This window comes from Tursiops truncatus, chromosome 4 (genome assembly GCF_011762595.2).
Source record: "Tursiops truncatus isolate mTurTru1 chromosome 4, mTurTru1.mat.Y, whole genome shotgun sequence".
In the NCBI taxonomy this organism is placed as follows: domain Eukaryota; kingdom Metazoa; phylum Chordata; class Mammalia; order Artiodactyla; family Delphinidae; genus Tursiops; species Tursiops truncatus.
Genome location: NC_047037.1, coordinates 75,129,384 through 75,150,307, shown reverse-complemented (window position 1 = coordinate 75,150,307; position 20,924 = coordinate 75,129,384). Strand labels below are relative to the sequence as shown.

General features: G+C 48.9%; 1 protein-coding gene across 10 annotated transcripts in view; it reads right to left on the bottom strand.

Annotated features, from left to right (window-relative positions):
* Positions 1–20,924, bottom strand: part of MYLK (myosin light chain kinase) — a 268,735-nt gene that overhangs the window by 41,405 nt on the left and 206,406 nt on the right. For all 10 annotated transcript variants that reach the window (XM_073804157.1, XM_073804152.1, XM_073804155.1 and 7 more), the window contains 3 exons: positions 8,365–8,415; positions 7,467–7,594; positions 5,337–5,490 (listed from right to left, as the gene is read on the bottom strand). In XM_073804157.1, coding sequence (XP_073660258.1) covers positions 5,337–5,490; positions 7,467–7,594; positions 8,365–8,415 — 333 coding nt within the window. The remainder of the gene's footprint in view (positions 1–5,336; positions 5,491–7,466; positions 7,595–8,364; positions 8,416–20,924) is intronic.

Below are 20,924 nucleotides of genomic sequence, written 5' to 3'. Positions count from 1 at the left end.
TGACTGATATTCTCCCCTCCTGCTTTGGTCAAGAAAAGAAAACTTGGAGAAATGGGTATTTTGGAAAAGGTACTATTAATCCCCTACCCTGTTCCAAATTTAGTCTCTTGGCTAAAAGAGAGAGAACTGACACAGGACATATGTCACTGCCTGCAGCATGAGAGAAGATGCAAAGTTTGGGGAGGGTGGCTTTAATTCAAAGTGAAACCTCAATGCTTTCAAGGAATTTGATGCCATGTTAAGGAGTTCAGAACAGACGCAAGTTTGAAGTCATAGGAGATTAGGAGGCCCCACCCGCATGCCTGCCCCAGGAGCCACGGGCTGAGCCTGATGCTTTCTGTTCTTTCCAACCTACGGCGCTCCACATGGAGGCCGGATGAGCTGGGGACGAAAACCCTCAGGACAGAATAGACGTCCTCAGAACAGCCTGCTCTCAGGGCCAAAGAAACAGACGCACTCACTCTGGGAGGGAGGCCTGGGCATGGCCTGGCAAAGGCCAGGCGGGCTCAGTGTCCGGGGCCCCGAGCTCCATGCTTCCTTGGAATTCTTTCGTGGCTCCCTGGAGACTTGACTAGCAGAATGGGAAACGCTGAGTCTAAAGGAAGGGGTTCCGATGGTACCAGTTCCAGGATTTTCTCTCCAGCAAATGTTCTCACTCCTGGGAAAACGGAGGATCTCACCTCTGCTGCTTCTCTGGAGTAACTGCGCTGGCAGTCCCTGCGTGCCTGTGTGTTTGAAGATGGTCTGTGACTGGGCCTAACCCCACCTGGTCCTCCCTCCACTGGCACCTCAGCAGCCACCTGCAGCTTTTAGAGAATGGCAGGGCTGCAAGGGCCCCCAGGTTATCTATCTGGGTAATCCCGGCCCTTCGGGATTAGGCAAGGCACTTTGCTTACCAAGAATACCCAGCTGGCCAGTGACGGAGCCAAGAGGAGATTTTAAAAGGTCTCTGAACCCTCACTCCAGGGGCCTGTTATTTTCCCAGCTATCAGGCTGAATAAGATCAAGAATGCATCTTGCTTAAGCCCAAGCCAAGCATTACGATGAGAAATCTCCTGCCCTTAAAAATCATGCAAGTTCCAAGCTCAGAGAGCATTGGGGGATTACCGGGATCCTCTCTGCTTTGTTTTTCTCCTTTAAAGATACGCAGAGTGGCCTGTTTTTCTTGTGTTGGACAAGTCGCATGAAGGACTTCATCTGGGTCCAGCTGCTCTCTCCTGCCCGAGAGGCCCCTCCCTCACCCCTCCGAGGCTGAGGCTGGAGGCCCACTCGTGGGCAGAGGTCCTCTGCGCATCACAAATCCCTGCACTATCTCTTAACATATAATAATAATTAGCCTTCAAAATAGCTAAACATCACTCATTTAAAGTAACTGAAGAAAAGACTAATTTTTTTGAATGAATTTATGTATTTATTTTTTTATTTTTGGCTGTGTTGGGTCATCGCTGCTGTGCGCGGGCTTTTCTCTAGTTGTGGAGAGGGGGGGCTACTCTTCCTTGCGGTGCGCGGACTTCTCGTTGTGGTAGCTTCTCTTGTTGTGGAGCACGGGCTCTAGGCACGTGGGCTTCAGTAGTTGTGGCGTGCAAGCTCAGTAGTTGTGGCTCGCGGGCTCTAGAGCACAGGCTCAGTAGTTGTGGCACATGGGCTTAGTTGCTCCGCGGCATGTGGGATCTTCCCGGACCAGGGCTCGAACCTGTGTTCCCTGCGTTGGCAGGTGGGTTCTTAACCACTGCACCACCAGGGAAGGCCAGGGAAAGGCTAATTTTTATCATCATTTAAAGAAATAGGAGTCAGAGACTATCTGAAAAGAAAGGGGTACTTTAAAAAACATACAAGAAGAGACATTTACCGCTAATTAGTAGAAGTTGTGCTAAACTGGCCTTATGTAGCTGGCTTACACCTTACAAATGTAGGGTGCTTCCAAAGTGCTTGTAGCTGTCTGGAGTAGGCCAAACAATTCCTGTTTCATCTCATTTACATTTTACATCTACTTAATCAACCCTGATCAGATAATACACAGATGTCGCTAGAGACATGCAGGTAAACCTGGGCTTCATCCAGATTTACTTTGGACTGATTCTAAATCCCCAGGCTCTGAATGAATGTGGATTTGCTGTACCCATCAACGCGAGTCCTCATTTTATTGAGCAATTCTATTCTTAGCTTTCCAAGGGGGAAGCAGACAGAAAGCCCTTCCCCTCCATTCCATTCCCCTCCCAGGACGGCATTTAACATGCCGCTCCTGCCAGCTGGCGGACAGCCACGCCAATGGCCCTGTCAGCACCGGCCGAGGAGAATGAGAAACTCAACCATAAAAGGCCACAACTGCAGCCCGTATGGTGGTGATGGGGGAGGGGAGTGGGGGGCACCGTGGGGAGCGTGGGGGCAGGGGGCGCTGGCCACAGAAAGGCAGTTCCATGGACTTGACCCTAACGTTCCCCCAGCAGGAGCAGATGAGAGAGAACACCAAGGAAAACTGGAAACTGCTACCAGCCGACGGGCGGGGCGTGGCACCAAATCAATACTTCAGGTTCCGGTCTAAGTGGAAAGGCGAACCGGATCAATAGCACCAATCCCCCCCCGCAAAGTGTTCCTGACTCCAGGAGGAGACAATTAAAATAGGAGTCACCACAGAGAGTGAGGGGGTCAAGGGTCTCTCCTGTCTTTTATAGATGAGAAACCTATTCCCTGAGCCTCTGGTCCACTGGCCTTCCCAGAGATAAAACTCCTGACCTAAGGAAACTAAAGAAAGGGGATCAGATCAAAGAACACCAGGTGAAATCCAAAACTGGGCAGAAGGCCTAAATAGACATTTCTCCAAAGAAGATATACAGATTGCCAACAAACACATGAAAGGATGCTCAACATCATTAATCATTAGAGAAATGCAAATCAAAACTACGATGAGGTATCACCTCACACCAGTCAGAATGGCCATCATCAAAAAATCTAGAAACAATAAATTCTGGACAGGGTGTGGAGAAAAGGGAACCCTCTTGCACTGTTGGTGGGAATGTAAATTGATACAGCCACTATGGAGAACAGGATGGAGGTTCCTTAAAAAACTAAAAATAGAACTACAATACGACCCAGCAATCCCACTACTGGGCATATACCCTGAGAAAACCATAATTCAAAATGAGTCATGGGGCTTCCTTGGTGGCGCAGTGGTTGAGAGTCCGCCTGCCGATGCAGGGGACGTGGGTTTGTGCCCCGGTCCGGGAAGATCCCACATGCCGCGTTGTGGCTGGGCCCGTGAGCCATGGCCGCTGAGCCTGCGTGTCCGGAGCCTGTGCTCCGCAGCGGGAGAGGTCACAACAGTGAGAGGCCCACGTACCGCAAAATGAGTCATGTACCACAATGTTCACTGCAGCTCTATTTACAATAGCCAGGACATGGAAGCAACCTAAGTGTCCATCGACAGATGAATGGATAAAGAAGATGAGGCACATATATACAATGGAATATTCCTCAGCCATAGAAAGAAATGAAATTGAGTTATTTGTAGTGAGGTGGATGGACCTAGAGTCTGTCATACAGAGTGAAGTATGTCAGAAAGAGAAAAACAAATACCGTATGCTAACACGTATATATGGAATCTAAAAAAAAAAAAATGGTCATGAAGAACCTAGGGGCAGGACAGGAATAAAGACACAGATCTACTAGAGAATGGACTTGAGGACACGGTGAGGGGGAAGGGTAAGCTGGGACAAAGTGAGAGAGTGGCATAGACATATATACACTCCCAAACGTAAAATAGATAGCTAGTGGGAAGCAGCCGCATAGCACAGGGAGATCAGCTCGGTGGTTTGTGACCACCTAGAGGGGTAGGATAGGAAGGGTGGGAGGGAGGGAGACGCAAGAGGGAAGAGATATGGGGACATATGTATATGTATAGCTGATTCACTTTGTTATACAGCAGAAACTAACACACCATTGTAAAGCAATTATACTCCAATAAAGATGTTAAAAAAAAAAAAGAACACCAGGTGAAAAGCTTTCGTGTGCACCACGTATGAAGGCCCGAAAGTGCTCTAGGACCAGCCTGCTATCCATCTGCTGCTCCTTCGCTGTCCTGAACGCCTGCCACGTGTGTTGGGGGGGGGGCAGTGGGCTGAGCATGACGGACAGTAGGAGGCCAGTTAGGAAGCTAGTTTGATATTTCAAGAGAGAGTTGACCAGGGCATGAAAAACACAGTGATTGAGATGGAGAGGAAAAAGTGACCTTGACAATCAGTCTGAAGACAGACTCTGAACTCAATCCTGGGATGTAGGAGATAAGAAAAAGGGAGTGGATTGGGGATTAGGAGGGCAAGGTGACCTCAGAAGAGCAGTCCCAGAAGACTAATGGGGCCTGGGGGTGAGGCTACAGGGAGTTGAAGATTGTTGCCAGGGAGGTGAAGAAGGAGACTCAGAGGAGAGACTGGCTCTTTCAGAGGGTTTGGCTGTGAAGAGAGAGCAGGAGAAAGATGCTAGGGTGGCCAGAGTGAGACGAGATACTGCAGGAGTTATGCGTGCCTGTGCGCATGGCGACGATGGGAGAGTCCTGGCAACATTTATGGGAGAAATTGGGGAGAAGTTGAAGAGAATGGGGGTGGCGGGGGTTGGAGCCCTCAAGAGCCTGGGGTCCGGAGCACAGGAGAAAGGTGGGCAACACCCAGAGCCTGGAGGGTGGAGTCAGCACGGGGACAGATAGAGAGACGCCTGCAGGTGTGGGACCACCAAGCTAAGCAAGTTTATGCCTGATGCCTCCTATTTCTCAGAGAGGCCAGTGGCCAAGGCCTGCAGGGTAGGGGGTCTCGAGGAATGGCTGTCTCAGGGTATGGGAGAGGGCACTGACCAGCGCTGACGCCCTGGCTGAGCCTGGACATTGACAGAGCCCAGCACTGAGTCTGCAGATTGATGTGGTCTCTCTGCCGTGCCCTGAACTCAGGCAGAGCGGCAGTGAAGTTGAAAGGCAGCACTGATTCAAGGTGAGGGTTTGCGAGGGGACTGGGGTTGGGGGCAGGCAGTGGACCAGGGGGAGAAGGGGTCACAGGGGCTACTGGACCTGTGGGGCTACTCTCTCTCTGGAGAGAGTTGGAGTGGTAGAGCTCAGAGTCTGGCTAGAAAGGGAAACTGGGAGGGGATTCATAGGAAGAGGAAAACGCTGTGTGTGCAAGGTCTGGGATTCTCAACAAGCACGAAGGGCAGCAACAGTGTGAGAGCAGGGAGTGGGAGAGCGGGGAGAAAGGGAGCCTGTGGGCAGAGGGAACGCGTGCTGAAGCAGCGGCCCCGGGAGATGAGGCCTGGAAGTCCATCATCCCGCCTTCCCTACGCCCCATCCCCAGACTCACCCACAACGGTGAGGTTGACCTGGGCCTGCCTGCTGCCCAGCCTGTTCTCCACCAGCAGAGTGTAGCAGCCACAGTGCTCCTGGCGTGCAGCCCGGATGGTGAGCTTGCTGACGTTCTCACTGTTCTCCACCTTGATGTGCTCACTCTCCTGGATCTGGGACAGAGAGTGGGGCAGGCACTGGAGACTTTGAGCCAGAAAGGAAGGGGGCTCCGACCCACACTCCTCACCCCTGGGGATGTGGATACAGCTGCTCGAGCTGTGTGGGGCTGGTCTTGTCTGGGCTCTGAGCTTCCCCCTAAGCGGGGAAGACCCCCTAAGGTCTAGACTCTGAGCTTCCCCCTCTCCTGCATCTAGAGCCAAGCTGCCCTGACAGGGTCGAGATCTGGGACGAGCAGGGAGGGTACTGAGCAGGGTCTGGTGGCCGGGAGTGAGCTGTCACTCTCTGCTCCAGACCGGAAACAGGGCACATTCCAGCCCCCTCCACTGCTCTGGGATGGGATGGTGGGAGAACAGATTTGATCAAAATCACTTACAAAGCCCACCCAGTAGGTTCTGACCTCTTCTGTGCCGTCAAATACCACAGTCACCAGCCAGATGTGGCTATTCAAATTTTAGTTGAGTGGCAAATCATCCAAATGTCCATCAACGGATGGACAGATAAACAAAATGTGGTACATCCAGAAAACGGAATGTTATTTGGCCATAAAAAAGGAATAAAATATTGGTTCATATTACATCATGGATGTGCCCTGAAAACGTAACGCTAAGTGAAAAAACCCAGACACAAAAGAACACATATTGTATGATTCCATTTATATGAAATGCCCAGAATAGGCAAATCCAAAGAGACAGGAAGCAGGTGAGAGATCGCCAGGGTCTGGGGGAAGGGGAGAAATGACTACGAATGGGTCTGGTGTTTCTTTTCGAGGTGATAAAAATGTTCTGGAATCAGAAAATTGTTATGGTTGCCCAACCTTGTGAATATATGTACACTTTAAAAGGATGAATTTTACGGTGTGTGAATTATATCTCAACAAAGCTGTTACAACAATTTTTAATTAACTGAAGTATAAAATTCAGTTCCTCAGTTGCACTAGTCACACTTCACGTGTTCAATAGCCACATATGGTTAGTGGCTACTCTACTGGATAACAGACATGGTACAGTTACATCACTACAGAAAGTTCTGTTGGATGGAGCTGGGACTTGGCTCAATGTCTCTGAAGAGGGTTGAGATTCCATCTTACTTCAGACACCACTAGCCCAGACAAAACCCAAGCAAACATGCTTTGGGATAAGGCCAGCTTCTCTTCTTCATCTTTTGAGTCCAACTCTTCTTTCTTCCCCAGTACTAGCCTCCCACCTCTGAGCCTTAGGACAATTTGAATGGGTTGGAAATAGAGCAACAGAGGGCTCAGAAGAAGTCATCACACCTTCTGTAGAGGTCCTGATCCAGGGCCAGCCTGCCGGTCTGGGGCCCCTGCTCATCAGGCACATGGGCACACACTACCAACGTGGGATCAGAAAAATGGCCAGGCTCCCCAAGTTTCTCTAAAAGGAACTGGTGGTTTGGAAATTCAAACATTTTCCTCTAGGACTGTTGTTATAAATGGAAGTTAGATTTCTGGGTCAGTAAGCCAAAATTCTGTTTAACGTACAACTGATCTACTCAAATACTCAGGTGCGCTTTTATCTCTCCAGCATGTGGTAAGTTTAAGTGGTCGCCACAGATAGGGTTCAGTGAGCTGGCACAGAATCACAGAAAGCTCTAGAGTCTGAGAGGTCATTTAGGTCACTGGTTCGATTTTCCTGACTCCAAGTAGAATTCTAGACAGAGATACCCAAATCAGGTGGGGGCCATAGGTGGTTTCTGTTTTCTCCTTCATATTCTTCTCTATCACACAAATTGTCTATAAAACAGGCATCCTTGCTAGATGTAGAAGAAAAGGTTATTAAGAGCTCAGATTTGGTGGGTGGGTGACAGGGGTGTGAGGGGCTCTCCCATTTCTCAGGCCCCTGTGATGAGCAGCGATGCTGCCCTTCATCACAGCATTTCTCATCCCTTTCGGCCCACGATGGCTCTGGAACTTGTGTGGGCTGTTCTCGGGCCACTGCCCTCTGTTACTGACCTGCTTTCGGAACTTCATCCAGGTGCAGGTGATGGGCTGGGTGCCGGCCACTTTACCCAACAGCTCCACAGGCTCTCCTGCACGCACCTTTTGGTCCTCAGGAAACTGGATGATCTGAGGGGGCACGGCTGGGGGAGGACAAGGGAGAGAGTGAGCTCCGAGGAGGAGGGAGCCTCAGACATTCTAATCTCATTCGACGCTGCCAGCCACATTGGTCTGTTGCTCCTCTCTCACCTTCCGGAACCTTCAGGGTAAGACTGAGCAATGACCACTGCTTCAGACACCTGGGCTGACGGATCTGCTAGGTTTGTTGGTCTCTTGATCCTGATTCCCTCAGAAGTGACCCACACAATTTACAAGGCATGATTCTCCGTTCGTTGGTTGTTGTGGAATTTGTGCCTTACCCTAATTTTTTGAATCTGTGACCTTACTCCTTTATTAGTTACAAAGCATCTTGCCTTCTAACCTCCAGGTCACCCTGGCTGACAGGCTCAATATGGTTCACATCCTCAAATGTCTTTCCATGGAAAACAGACAGGGTTTCCTATCACAGGGACATACAGAGCAGAGCATGAAAACAGCACAAAGTGGATTATCTCGGTAAGGGGCAGACTGGAGGACAGAGAGGTGAGCAGGATTTCACAGCAGGGATGGGAAAGTCACCAGTATCGTGTGATGCTGTCCATACCAGAGAAGCAGGAGAAAAGGCAAGTAGTGGAAGAGGGTGGGGGACCAAGGTGTACAGGGACTCTTGGGGAAATTTCAGCCTGAATAATGCAGAGCTTGAATCGGGGAGCGGGGTGGGACCACATCCCCAGTGGTCAGTCTAGCAGAGCAAAGGGTAAACCCCTCAAAGCAGATGACTCCCTCGCCCGCAAATGTTGCTGTGACCAATTACCTGCCTTCGGAGGTGTCTTGGGGGCAGGTTTCTTTTTCACAGTTGCATCACCTGAAACAAAGAAGTTCACAGGTTATTTTCTGTTATTATTATTTTTTTTTACAAGGCTCCTGAATCCTAGGAGGGCACAGTCTGATCCACTGGCCCCTCATCCAGATGGAGCCCTCCCTTGAATATGTCTTTCTGGAGACCTTGCAGTCGCACATGGACAACCTCATGAGCGACTGAATACCACTTCTCAACAGGGCCTCTGGAGGGGTCCCCGGAGCCTCCAGGGAGATAAAAACTCTGAAAAATGCTTAAGCTTCCATTGTCCATTTCTATGATGATAACCCCAAACTCACTAACTCTTCTCTTACCCTTTCAGGAAACTCATAAGGGAAATTATGTCAGATAAACTGACTAAATTTAGTCCTTGGTGTGGATCCAAGGGTCTCAGGCTTCCTTTGGGTCACAGACTGTGGACCGTGGCTTTTATTTTTTTAATGTTTGTTGAATGGATCAATGAATGAACAAACAAATGAATGAACAAACCAATGGTCTCCTTCATTCTTACCCCACCCCATTCTCCAAATGACTCACATAAGAAAACTGACCCAGACAGACCAGTTTTGCCACACTAACCTATTCATTTGTCTAAATAGCAATATGGCGAATATGTAATAAGCTATCTTCATCGCTTATTTTCATATTTCTTTCAGAACTTTGTTCAAAAGTCATCTAACGTACTTACCCAAGTGAAATGAAAACCTACATGCACACAGACACCTGTATGTGAATGTTTGTAGTGGGTTTATTTGTGATTGCCAAAAACTAGAAGTTAGCCAAATGTCCTTCAACTGGAGAATGAGTGAACTGCGGTACAGTCATACAAGGAAATACCACTCATCGATAAAAAGGAACAAACTTCTGATATACACAACATGAATGGATCTCAATGATTCATCTTTCTCTTCTGCTAAAAGAAGTCAGACTCAAAGGCTGTGTACTGTATAATTCTATTTGTAGGACATTTTAGAAAAGGCAAAACTGTAGGGACAGAGAAAAGGTGGGTGGGGAGGGGTTGACTACTAAGGGGCACAGGACATATTTTAAGGTGTAGAAACCATATCTTGGTCGTGGTGGTAGTTACAGGACTATACGCATTTGTCAAGAACTGTGCAACAGAATGGGTGAATTTTACTGTATGTAAATTATAATATGAAAAATGGGAAAGAGCTGCTTAACCAGTGAGATCCTCCCTAACCACACTATATCAAATAGCTGTGGTTTTATAATAGATTGTCCTTGTTTTTAGGAAATATATACTGAGGTATTGAGGTATAGAGGATACCACATGTGCAACTTACTTTCAAACTGTTCATAAACAATAATGTGTACGTGTGTATGTATACGTGTATATGTGTTTGTGAAGAGGTAGAAGGAAAGAGAGGTTGAAAAATAGAGGAAGAGAAAGAGAGAGAACATATGATAAAGCAAAAATGATAAAACATTAAGATTTGAAGAATGTGAATGAAGGGTATACAAGAAATATTTGTACTATTTTTGCAACTTTTCCATAGTTCTGAAATTATTTCAAAATAAAAGTTAAAAAGAAAGTTAAACAATGTTTTATCCAGCCAACATGATGTAGTTGTTCAAATGGAGAAAGAGAAAGCAGTGTCTGTTGAGGAGATGGCTGGGAGGTGCGACACAGGGTAGACCTGAGGACTCGAGATGATCTAACCTGGAGAGAAGAGCCCCATTGATCAGGAACCGAGTGACTCAGAGTAGAGAGTCAGGGTGATGTTTGGTGGAGGGTGGCTGGAGCACAGGGCTGGTTTCAGAGAGCAGTGGCACGAAGATGGCGTGACAATTTAAAGAAGATAAAAAATTCAGTTCCTCGGTCACACTAGTCACATTTCAAGTGCTCATAGCCATGCATGTTTAGTGGCTTCCATATTGTGTAGACAGAGAGCACTGCTATCATCACAGAAAGTTCTATTGGACAGTGCTGGTCTAGAATGTCAAGTTTGAGAGTTAGGTCTCTGTCCTGAGTAACAGGAAGTCCTAACACAAACGGCAGTCCAACTGGGCTAGAGGACCCCTGGAGGTCTTTCTAGTTCCAGGGCACAAGAATATCCAATTAGGAGGCTATTGCCATACTCTTAGGAGAAACACATCAAGGTCCAGCCTTGGCAAAGGCAGCAGAAAAGAAAATACAAATAAGAGATGGAAGAAAAGTTAAAAGAATTCCGGGGCTAAACAAGAGGGAGGAACAAAGATTTCTCAGGGACATCTTCCTTGAATAAATGGGAAAAATTTTATCGATGGAACGTGGAATCTAGGAGTGAAAGATGAGGAGTTTGGCTTGGCTCAAGAGAATGTGGTCGATGAAAGAGTTTAATCTGTGTATTGGCTAGAAGCCCAGGATCAGAATTCTAGAGATAGTTGGTGGAAGCTGAACGACAAAGATTTTAGGATCCAACATGCAATCATTAATGGAAACTGTGAGGATGGGTCAGTTCTTTGGGGAAAAGAGTACAGTGAAAGATGAGAAAGGGCCAGGGCCTGATCTGAGCTGATACTCTCAGGGAGGAGCTGGGCTGAAGGAGAGGGGCTGTGGAAGGACTGTTCCTGAAACCCAGGGTGGAGGAGGATGGGTACTGGGAGGATACGACCAGCATCAGGTGATGGGTGGTATTTGAGAGGGCAGGTTGTGTGGGATGGTGGGGTCAGAAGTTGCTCTAGAGTAGATTCTCAAGGACACAGCTAGGGAGTCAACTAATCCATCAAGAATTCTGGAGGTGAAAGGGACAAAGAGAAGCAGGTGAAGAAGAGGAAATGTCAAGCTAACGTTTCTTCCAAGGTGAGAGAGAAGAGAACAGGTGTGAAAGCAGAAGGCTAGGACTAGGTGGAGAGGAAGAGCACAGAGACGCTGGCAGCGAAGAGCCGGGGAAAGCCAGATCCCTCGGGAGTGCATACTGGATGGGATACGGAACCCTCAGAATTGGCCGAGCCACAAAGCCCCTGCTTCCCTGCATCCAGGGCAGCTGGAAGGGAGACGGCACAACTGGAAGAGAGCAGCCCTCAAGGGAAGGAAAGAGGGGCTCTTACCAGAGCCGGGATCTGACCTCCTGGGAGCGGGAAAGCCATCTCTTCAGAGGAACTGTGTGGAGGGCTGTTGTTATGGGCTGAGTGGTGTCCCCCGCAGTTCATATGTTGAAGCCCTAGCCCCCAATACCTCAGAATATGACTATATTTGGAGACAGGAACTTTAAAGAGGTGATCAAATTAAAAGGAGGCTGTTAGGGTGGACCCTCATCCAAACCGACTGGTGTCCTTATAAGAACAGGAAATTTGGGCACACGGAGAGACACCAGGGATGCACACGCAGAAAAAGGGCCGTGTGAGGCAAGAAGCCCGCCACCTGCAGGCCAAGGAGAGAGGCCTCAGGAGAAACCAAACCTGCTGACACCTGATCTCAGACTTCCAGCTTCCAGAACCGTGAGACAATACATTTCTGATGTTTAGGTCCTCCAGTCTGCGGTACTTTGTTATGGTAGCCCTAGCACACTGTAGCTGCGGATGAGCTCTGGGGGCAGGGAAGGAGACTGCCAGCCCCTGGAGTGGTGGGCTAGGAGTTAATCAGAAGGCAAGGAAGGGCACAAAGTGAAAGCAGATGACTCCAAAGTGCCCCCCTATACTATTCTTGGGGGCTCTGGGTAAACCTACCTGGCCAGAAGTAGAGCCTGAACTAATAGCAATATTTCTATGTTACAGTTAAATAAGATTGAAGGCCAAAGTTTTATGGTAGTTCTACAAATTCCGAGCGCCTCCTGTTTGAATGGGTTAGCATTTGAAACTGGTTTGGTTCCTATCAGTAACAACTATTTGAAACATTAACAATGTTCTGTATCCTCTTCTATACATATTTTATAGGACCATCTTCTGAAATCCATTAACTGCGTTCTGTGCTTAGGAGAACATATTTAATGGATTAGGAAGCAGAGTCACTGGATTCTAATCCTGGTTTCTCGTAGAGAGCTAGACTCAGCAAGTTGAGTTTCTAACCCATGATGTCATCATCCTTTTTCTCACTGGGTTCTTACCCCAACCAAACACAAGCAGGGCACTTCACGTTGTTTCCATTTCATGAAAAAGGAGATGGATTTGAATAAAAGTCAGATGACTTGCTGGGTTTATAAAACGACATGTGGCCAAGTGAGAAACAGGACTTAACCCTCTTGCTGCCCAGTGTATGGCTGCTTTCCTCCTGTTTCCTCTTAACTCCAGCTGACAATCTGCCCCGTCCTCAAACCAGGTCCTTGAAACCTTTCTCTGTCCCTTTGCAGAAATGCAGTGGGTGTAGGCTCTGGCACTGGACTTGGGTTTGAATACTGCCCTGTTACTTCCTAAGCTGTGTGACTTATAGCCTGTTATTTAACCTCTTGGAGCTTCAGTTTCCTCATTCAAAGACTGTGGGAAGAATAAATAAAATTTGTTGTAAAGAATTAAGCTACATTGTAAAGAAGGTATAGCAATAAAGTGCAAGCTCTAACACCAGCCCTACCACCCATTCACCTTTCTTCCCCGAACACATCCCCAGAGGACTGCTCTGTACTTTCCTTCACCTGTTTAGTCTCCACACTGTTGGTCAGGTCAGCTTTATACCTATACGAGGTCGCTCATGCTGCACCTGAAGCTCCTTCCCCAGTTCAGGTCCTCAGTAGAGGGAAAATTCTTGCTGGTCCAGATGCCCAAGCCCTCAGTACTTCTTGGGTCACTAACTAGTTTCTTTTCCTCTGGATGCACCCTTCTTATTATCTTATTATTGCTGTCAGCCCTTTGTCCCTCACCCCCTTCTCCAGCACCCCAAACTTTCTGTGCTAGCCATTGCCAGAGAGGAGTATCACAGAAGGAAAATAAAATCCAACCATCTTTGCAAACCTCAGACACAGGGTGAGGCAAGGAGGGCAGAGTGTCCTCCCTTTTCTTTTTTTTTTTTTTTTTTTTTTTGGCGGTACACGGGCCTCTCACTGTTGTGGCCTCTCCCGTTGCGGAGCACAGGCTCCGGACGCACAAGCTCAGCGGCCATGGCTCATGGGCCCAGCCGCTCTGCGGCATGTGGGATCTTCCCAGACCAGGGCACGAACCCGTGTCCCCTGCATCGGCAGGCAGACTCTCAACCACTGCGCCACCAGGGAAGCCCTCTGAGTTCCTTTTTTTTATCCCTCTTTCTGCTGCCCTCATTTTTCCTGGAGCCCAGACCTCTCTCCTGGGCCCACCCATACATCCCACTACCTGACACCATTTCCCTAGGCACATACCGCAAACCCAACACATCCAAAACCAAATCCAGGTTCTTCTCCCCATACTGCTTCTCATCCCCATTTCTCCCAAGGCCCCCTCCCTGCCCATATCCGGTCACGAGCTGACATCTTTCAATTCCATCAACAAGATAACCTCCTTGGTCCCACTTCCACATCCCCACTGTCACCATTCTAGTCCTAACTGTACCACCTCCTAGACCTCTGGTCCCCTTTCCCCACACTAATACATCCATCACTCAGTGGCCAAAATGGTCTTTCTCAAATGCAAGTCTGATGTCACTCCACTGTTGAAACCTCTCCAGTGGCTGCCAACTGCCTCTTAGGATCAAGTCCAACTCACCTGACAAGGGCCTTCAAGATTTGTCCCCGACTTTCAGACCCAGCCTTCTTTCTAACTCTTGGGGAACACCCTCACCCATGCCCTGTATGCTCAATGTCAGTGGTTCTCAAAATCTAGTGTGCATGATGATCACCCGGGAGACTTGCTGAAAACACAGATTCCTGACCTTCCTGGGGTGTGGATGTTGCCGGTTCCTGTGCCAGCTTCTGGGGGGCACTGCTCTGTACTCTACACTGAAGGCCTTTCAGTTTCTGCAATGCCAGGATTTTGTTGTCAACTCTTTGCTGACTCTTGCACATTCTGGGACAGGTCTCAGCTCACGCATCACTGCTGCCAGGATGGGTTCCATGCCCCTCCAAGGCAGTTCAATCAGTAGTCATCACAAGGCACTGCAATTGCAGAAACCTGCCCCCAATACACATACACCCCAGCAAGCTCCCTGGGGACAGGAACGAGGCCCATCCTGTTCATTTTCTGTATCCCCAGGGCGTAGCTCAGTACCTGGCACAGGCTTGAAAACAGCTCTTAAAGGAATAAATGGAACCCCCGAGGATCTCTGTTAACATGGGAATTCCCGAGAACACTCCAACCCACCCCTGGGCTCTGATGCTCAGAGATAAAGCCCATTGGCTTGAATCCTTGTGCAACTTTCCACAAAAAGGAGAAGGTCCCTTGCTCTGTTACCAGTTAGATCAAAGCTGCCAGGTGCTGGGCCTTCTACCCCAGACAGGGGACTGAGGCTGGAAGAAGTGAAGCAACCCAATAAGAACATCACAAATCAAAGCACTGAATTTAGAAGGTTTCTGGGAAACATGGGGCTGGGCTGGGAAGGCTGGCCTCCAATTATCTGGGTAATCCATCTTCTGCTTTTGCCCCAGCCTGCCCCCACCCACCTAGTCCTGGCCTCATGAACCTTCCTCTGCCCTGGGAGGGCAGAGGTCAGCACCCCACAGAAGTTTCCAGACTGCTCAATCTGAAGACACATGAGTCCCTCTCTCCAGTGATCTCCAGAAAGATCAGAGCCAGCAATTGGGAGATATTTACAGAGCCTGAAGGCGGATCTTACAGCTTCAAAAGGGTCTGAGATAATGGAAAGCCAAAGGGAATTGGGGAGGTGGCATGAACAGCCTAGGGTACAGGGAGGTTCCTGGATCTCCGCCTCTCCGGGGACATTTCCTTTTTTAGGTAGCTAGCTAAAAATAGACATCAAACCCTTCACAATTCCCAAAATCAGCATTAACTTTCTGCCATGAGCTCCCGAAGGGGACTCGGGTTGGGTGACGTGTGGAGGGACAGCACCCACGCTGCAGGGCTGTGTCAGAACAGGACGGTGGAGGTGAGGACCTGGGGGTGGAAGGCTGAATCTCACTGTCCTGCACTGGGGGAGGCTCAGGGCTCCAGAGGACTTGAAACCGCCCCCCCCCCCAGCAATGTCCCTCTCCCTCCCCCCACACACATTAGGCCCTTTCCAAGCCCTCCTTACAAACCTGTGGAAAAATATTAGTCATTCTCCCAGAATGAACATCTCTGGGCAAATTTCCTATACACATCCCCTCATAGCAAAGGCTGTCACGTAAGAAGATTCCAGAGGAACACTGCTCCTCTTGTTACCGCAAACACCCAGCCCTGAGCCCCCAGGGCACAGAACGTCAGGACAGTTGTGAAAGAGGCAGCCCAGCATGGCCAGGACAGCAGTGTCAGTGTTGTTTGATGGGCATCCTCCAGGCCCTTCCCTGGGAGGATCCATCCTGCCATTAAACTGGCTTGTGGGAGACAATGGAAGAGCTGGGAAGGATCTGGAGGTGGCAGCCCGGGAGTGGAAGCACAGGTCCACATGCGTGGTGTGGTGGAGGGTGGCATGACCACCATCACTCCTCAGAGACCAGTATTTTGGTTGGGAGTAACCAGGAGTTGGTGCCAGCTTTCAAAGACATTCATGGAAATAGTCCCGCTTCTCTCCCGGGCCCATATCTTTCCCTGTCAAGCAAGTCTCGATGCCAAGTCTTAACCCCTCCAGCATTTCCTTCCAGCCCTCTGAATCCTGGAGAGCGTTTGATCAAAAGAAAGATTTGATCCTGGAGAAAATCTTCTGGATAACTGGACACTGCTTTTGATATCCAAAGATGCTTTCAAAGATGACTTTGGGGTTCAGAGAGAGACACATACAGGAGTCCAAGGCCAAGATATCTAAGAGCATCGTAATCTGGGATAGTAGTCAGTGAGGTCAAAGTGACCGGTATGAGAGGTGAAGCTCAAGGTCAAGGCCAGGCATGGAACGTAAAGTGGTTCAGCTGTATCCTCCCCAGATCCCAGAAGCAGGGGAACTCAAAAATACATTGGAAAAGTGAAATACCTATTATATCCCTACTTCACACCAGGCACTGAAATTTCAGAGATGGACAGGCACTGGTTCCTGTCCCCTAGTTGTAAAAGCACCTTGTGGATGTTCCTCTCTCTCTTTCCTAAAAGACCGTCAGCTTTACGGACTGATAGGAGGAACCCCTGAGCCTGTTATCGCACTGGCAGTGCCTCTCTGTATTTTCTCAAACCATCCTTCAACCTCATCAATGCCTCTCTCACACAAAATTCCAGTCAGATCCCCTCCAGCTGGACACACTAAGCCTGGACTCTATGCATAGGGCCTCCTTCCCATCAGGATATCTTTGCTGCTGTGTGTTCATGCTTGCCGGAGCTTCCACCCTTCATGTACCAGATGATACAAAGGGTGTTGGCCAGCCCCACCTGCGCTGTATCACTCCAAAGAAAAGCATTCTATTGAATGTCTTGATGTCAGAGCTGGAAAAGGCCTGGGGGGTCAGTCGGAGAAAGTCCCCATTTGACAGGTGCAGAGGGAGGAAGGGCTTTGACTGAGGCCACATGTTCAATTAGAGGCAGAAACAATACGTTCATTTCCTGCTCTCCAGCCCAGGGGCTTGTTTGGCTATGGCCTGGGCCTGAGCACTGCCCCACCGGGCACAGTAAATGGGCATCTGGAGGTCCAACAAGGAAGGGTATTGCTGTCCACCCACGCCCCCCATCCCCGTCACAGTGGGGATACTTCTCCCCCAGGCCCACGCACGTCTCTCTTGTTCTCTCTCCAAAGGTGGGAGACGACCCACTCTGGGCTGGAGGAGTGCACAAAGTTTTCCAGGAGTGCTGAGACTGAATTCCCATCAAGATGGGGGAAAGCAGCCATAAAGGATAGAGGGACAATAGACAAAAACTGAATATGGGACCGTGGGTTAAACAGTATCGGTTCAATGTTAAATGTCCTGATTTTAATAATTGCATTGTGGTTATGTTCTTAGGAGATACACAGTAGATATTTAGAGATCAAGGGCATGATGTCTCTATTTGTAAATGGTATATATATGTCTATATGATGAATGGTGAATATATATGAACAGATATAGTGTATATATAGTATATATACAGTGTATATAGGTACATAGATATGAATATTTGATGAATGGTGTATATATATATGAGTTTATACACAGAGAACGACAAAACAATGGAACAAAATGCAAATAATTGATGAATCTAAGTAAAGGGTGTACAAGAGTTTCTTGTACTATTCTTGCACCTTTTCTGTAAATTTGAAATTATATCAAAATAAAGTTAGAAAAAAATTCCCATTGAGAGGCATGCAGCAAAGACCCTGACAGGTCTCAAGATCCAGGGAAGCACGCCGGCTGTCACACTCTTCTCCCCCAGCTCTGATGGTAGCAGATCTCTGTCCCCACTGGTGGACAGTGTCCACTGTGTGGACAGCACAAGGGATGGCCCTGAGACTATGGAAGGCACAGGGTGGCGTGGGAGGAACGGAGATCAGGGTTGCCCTCACAGTGCCCACATGTAACTAGCTGTGAGCTGTGAGACTCTGGGCAAGATAGTTTAGTTCTCTAAGACTCAGATTTGCTCATCTGTAAAATGGGAACAACTATTTGTAGCTCAGTTGAATAAGACTTGCCTGAAGTGACATAGATTGAGTGGCTAAGATGATGCCTGTTGCATGGGTGCTCAAAAAACTCTTGTTTTGTGTGATGGGCAGGTGACTGAATCGGAGGCCCTCACGATAATACCTGTGCATTCCTCCCTCCAGTCTCCCCTCACAAGAGGAGTGTTACAGCTCCTCCTCAACGAAACCACATTCCTCTCCTCTTTCATAACCTGGCCTAGCGTTTCCCTCATCCCCAAACCTTCCCAGATGACCCCCTCCTCACTTCTGTACCTGTGAGTTGGTGTCTGTCAGGTTAACTTGTACTCTCGTCAGTTTTCTCTCATCCGGCCCCTTGGGTTTGGGCAAATCAGCTTGGCTTTTCCCTCACGCTCCCCAGAGCTAGGCAGCAGCGGTGCCCCTGGGGGCTCTCAGGCCAGTGTAGACAAGCATTATCTACTTTCACACCTGACAGCTCCCTCACAGGACCAAACATCCGAGCTGGGGAGGGGAGGGCATGCAGACAGGGATCTGGCCACCATCTATTTGACTAGGAAACCACTCAGCCTTCCCTCAGTCACTGGAGGAAAGATGGATTTCCTGCTTAGATTAGGTACTTCCCAGCCCTTGATGAAAATGAACACACATACACAGTCAGACCACTCAGCAACGTGAGAATCTGGGCTTTCTCATGGAAACAGAGATGTCTGGGACTGGGGACGGCAATGCTAAGAGAAAAAGGCAAGTTGCAGAGGTGTACAGGCTGCATAATTCCATTTCTGTGAGAAAAAAATCCAACTGAGATATTTGCATGTGTATATGTGAATATTCAGAAAAAAGTAATTGTGCATTAATTTGAGGAGGTGAGTGAAATTAGGGGTAAGATGAAAGAGGGCTTTCACATTGTACTTGGTAAACTTCTGTACTAGTTAAAATGTTGAAACAAGAAGGCATGCATATTTAACTTATGTAATTGATAAATCATATAAATTATCCCCCAAAGTGAGAAAAGAACTGGGGGTGCAGGCCTAAAAGACACCCCCTTCATTCCCTATCTCTGGGCAGCTGCCTTCTCAGGAGCCTCCTGGGAAGGAAGCCCCACAGTGGTACACAGGCACCCAGGAAACTCTGCAGGTTTCGAAGGAAAAGTGCTGCTAATGCTCTCAGTGCCCCAGGGAGTGACAGGCTGGGATGATGGGGGCCAGGAGGCGTGGGCCGGCAGAGGGATTCAACATGGCCATTACTATACATAGAGACACACACCTCCATTCTTTTGGGAGTAAGACATCTGTCTGTAACTCCACCGTGAAGGCTTTCTACACAGAGTGAAATTCCCCTTCAGCAGACAAGCAGTGTCAGCTGGAGTTGATGCAGTCACGAATGTGTTTGTTTGCCACGGAGATGAAGCACTTGCAGTTGCCCCTTCCTCTGAACAGCACTGCCCACTGAGCCCCCTTCTCTGCACCCTTCGGAGGGGAAAGAACCATGGCGCCCAGACTCCACCAGAGCATCTTGCTCTCTCCCTAAAGGCAGGTGATGGAAATGCCCTGAGGACCTGGGCCGGGGGCCCGCGGTGGTTCCACATTTAATGGAGTTAGAAGAGTTAGACCCGGTTCTACTTCTCAAGACCAGTGGTGCCAGGGCACCGGGCTTCCCTCTGGACAGCTAGTTTCCAACCTGGCTGACAGCACCTTGGAATGGCCCAGGAGCATAAACATACACTGAAGCCGGGATCCCACTGCCAGAGATTCTGATCTAATTAGTCTGGGGTGCAGCAGGGAGCAGTGGTTTTAAATGCTCCCCAGGTGAACCTAACATGCAGCCAGGGTCGAGGGCCCCTGCCCTGGAACTGCACGATGACAGCTTGGCTGGGGTTTTCCACAGCCTTCTCTTCTCCAGGGCAAAGAGCCCAGGTCCCGGGTCTGCTCACTGTCTCCAGTTTGTTTTTCTCTTTCACGGCTCTCCTCTGACCCCACCTCACTTCCCTCGGGATCTCACCGGAATAGATGTGCCAGAGCTGAGGACAGGAGGCTGCTGACCTCCCAGCTCGAACTCCAGGCACTCCTGCTTCTGCCCCCAGGAGAGGAGAACAATCGCATCAGACCCAGTTCACCAGCACTTGGCGCTCTTATGAGACCCCATGTCTCTCCCGAGGACTTTTTCCCGTAACTAAATAGAACACAGGCCCAAGAAATCCTTTCGGAAGCTAAAATCATTAACCCATTCTCACCAGGTTTTTCTTAGAATTGTTTATGCATTGTCAACAACTTATTATTAAACGTCGACTTTTGATAATTGGAGGCTCCCAGTGGTTAAATATCCATGAGAGGGCCTCCCTGGTGGCGCAGTCGTTGGGAATCTGCCTGCCAATGCAGGGGACACGGGTTCGAGCCCTGGTCTGGGAAGATCCCACATGCCGTGGAGCAACTAGGCCCGTGAGCCACAACTACTGAGCCTGCGCGTCTGGAGCCTGTGCTCCGCAATGGGAGAGGCCACAACAGTGAGAGGCCCGCGTACCACGATGAAGAGTGGCCCCCGCTCGCCGCAACTAGAGAAAGCCCTCACACAGAAACGAAGACCCAACACAGACAAAAATAAATAAATATCCACGAGAAATTATCATTCCACTTTGGCTGCCCTGTCACACTGAAGGCTGAGCGTGCTCCCCACCCCCAAAAGCTTGGCTGGTAAAAACTCCTCATTGGGAAGGTAAATAGGTGAAGAGATGAGGACAAAACTAAGTTACAGAACACTGCCTTGTAACGGAAAAAGAGAGGCAGCCTTTGAATTAATCTAGCTCACTTCCCTTTATTAGTATCGGTCATTAAGAGTTTGTCTTGTCTTTTGCTCTTTTAAAACACAGAGTGTGCTGGGGATGCCCAAGCAACCCCATATCTTTTGTTAAAACTGGAGGTTTCGAAGCATGCTTCTAACAAAATTAGACCGATAATTAATCAGTAGCGGAAGC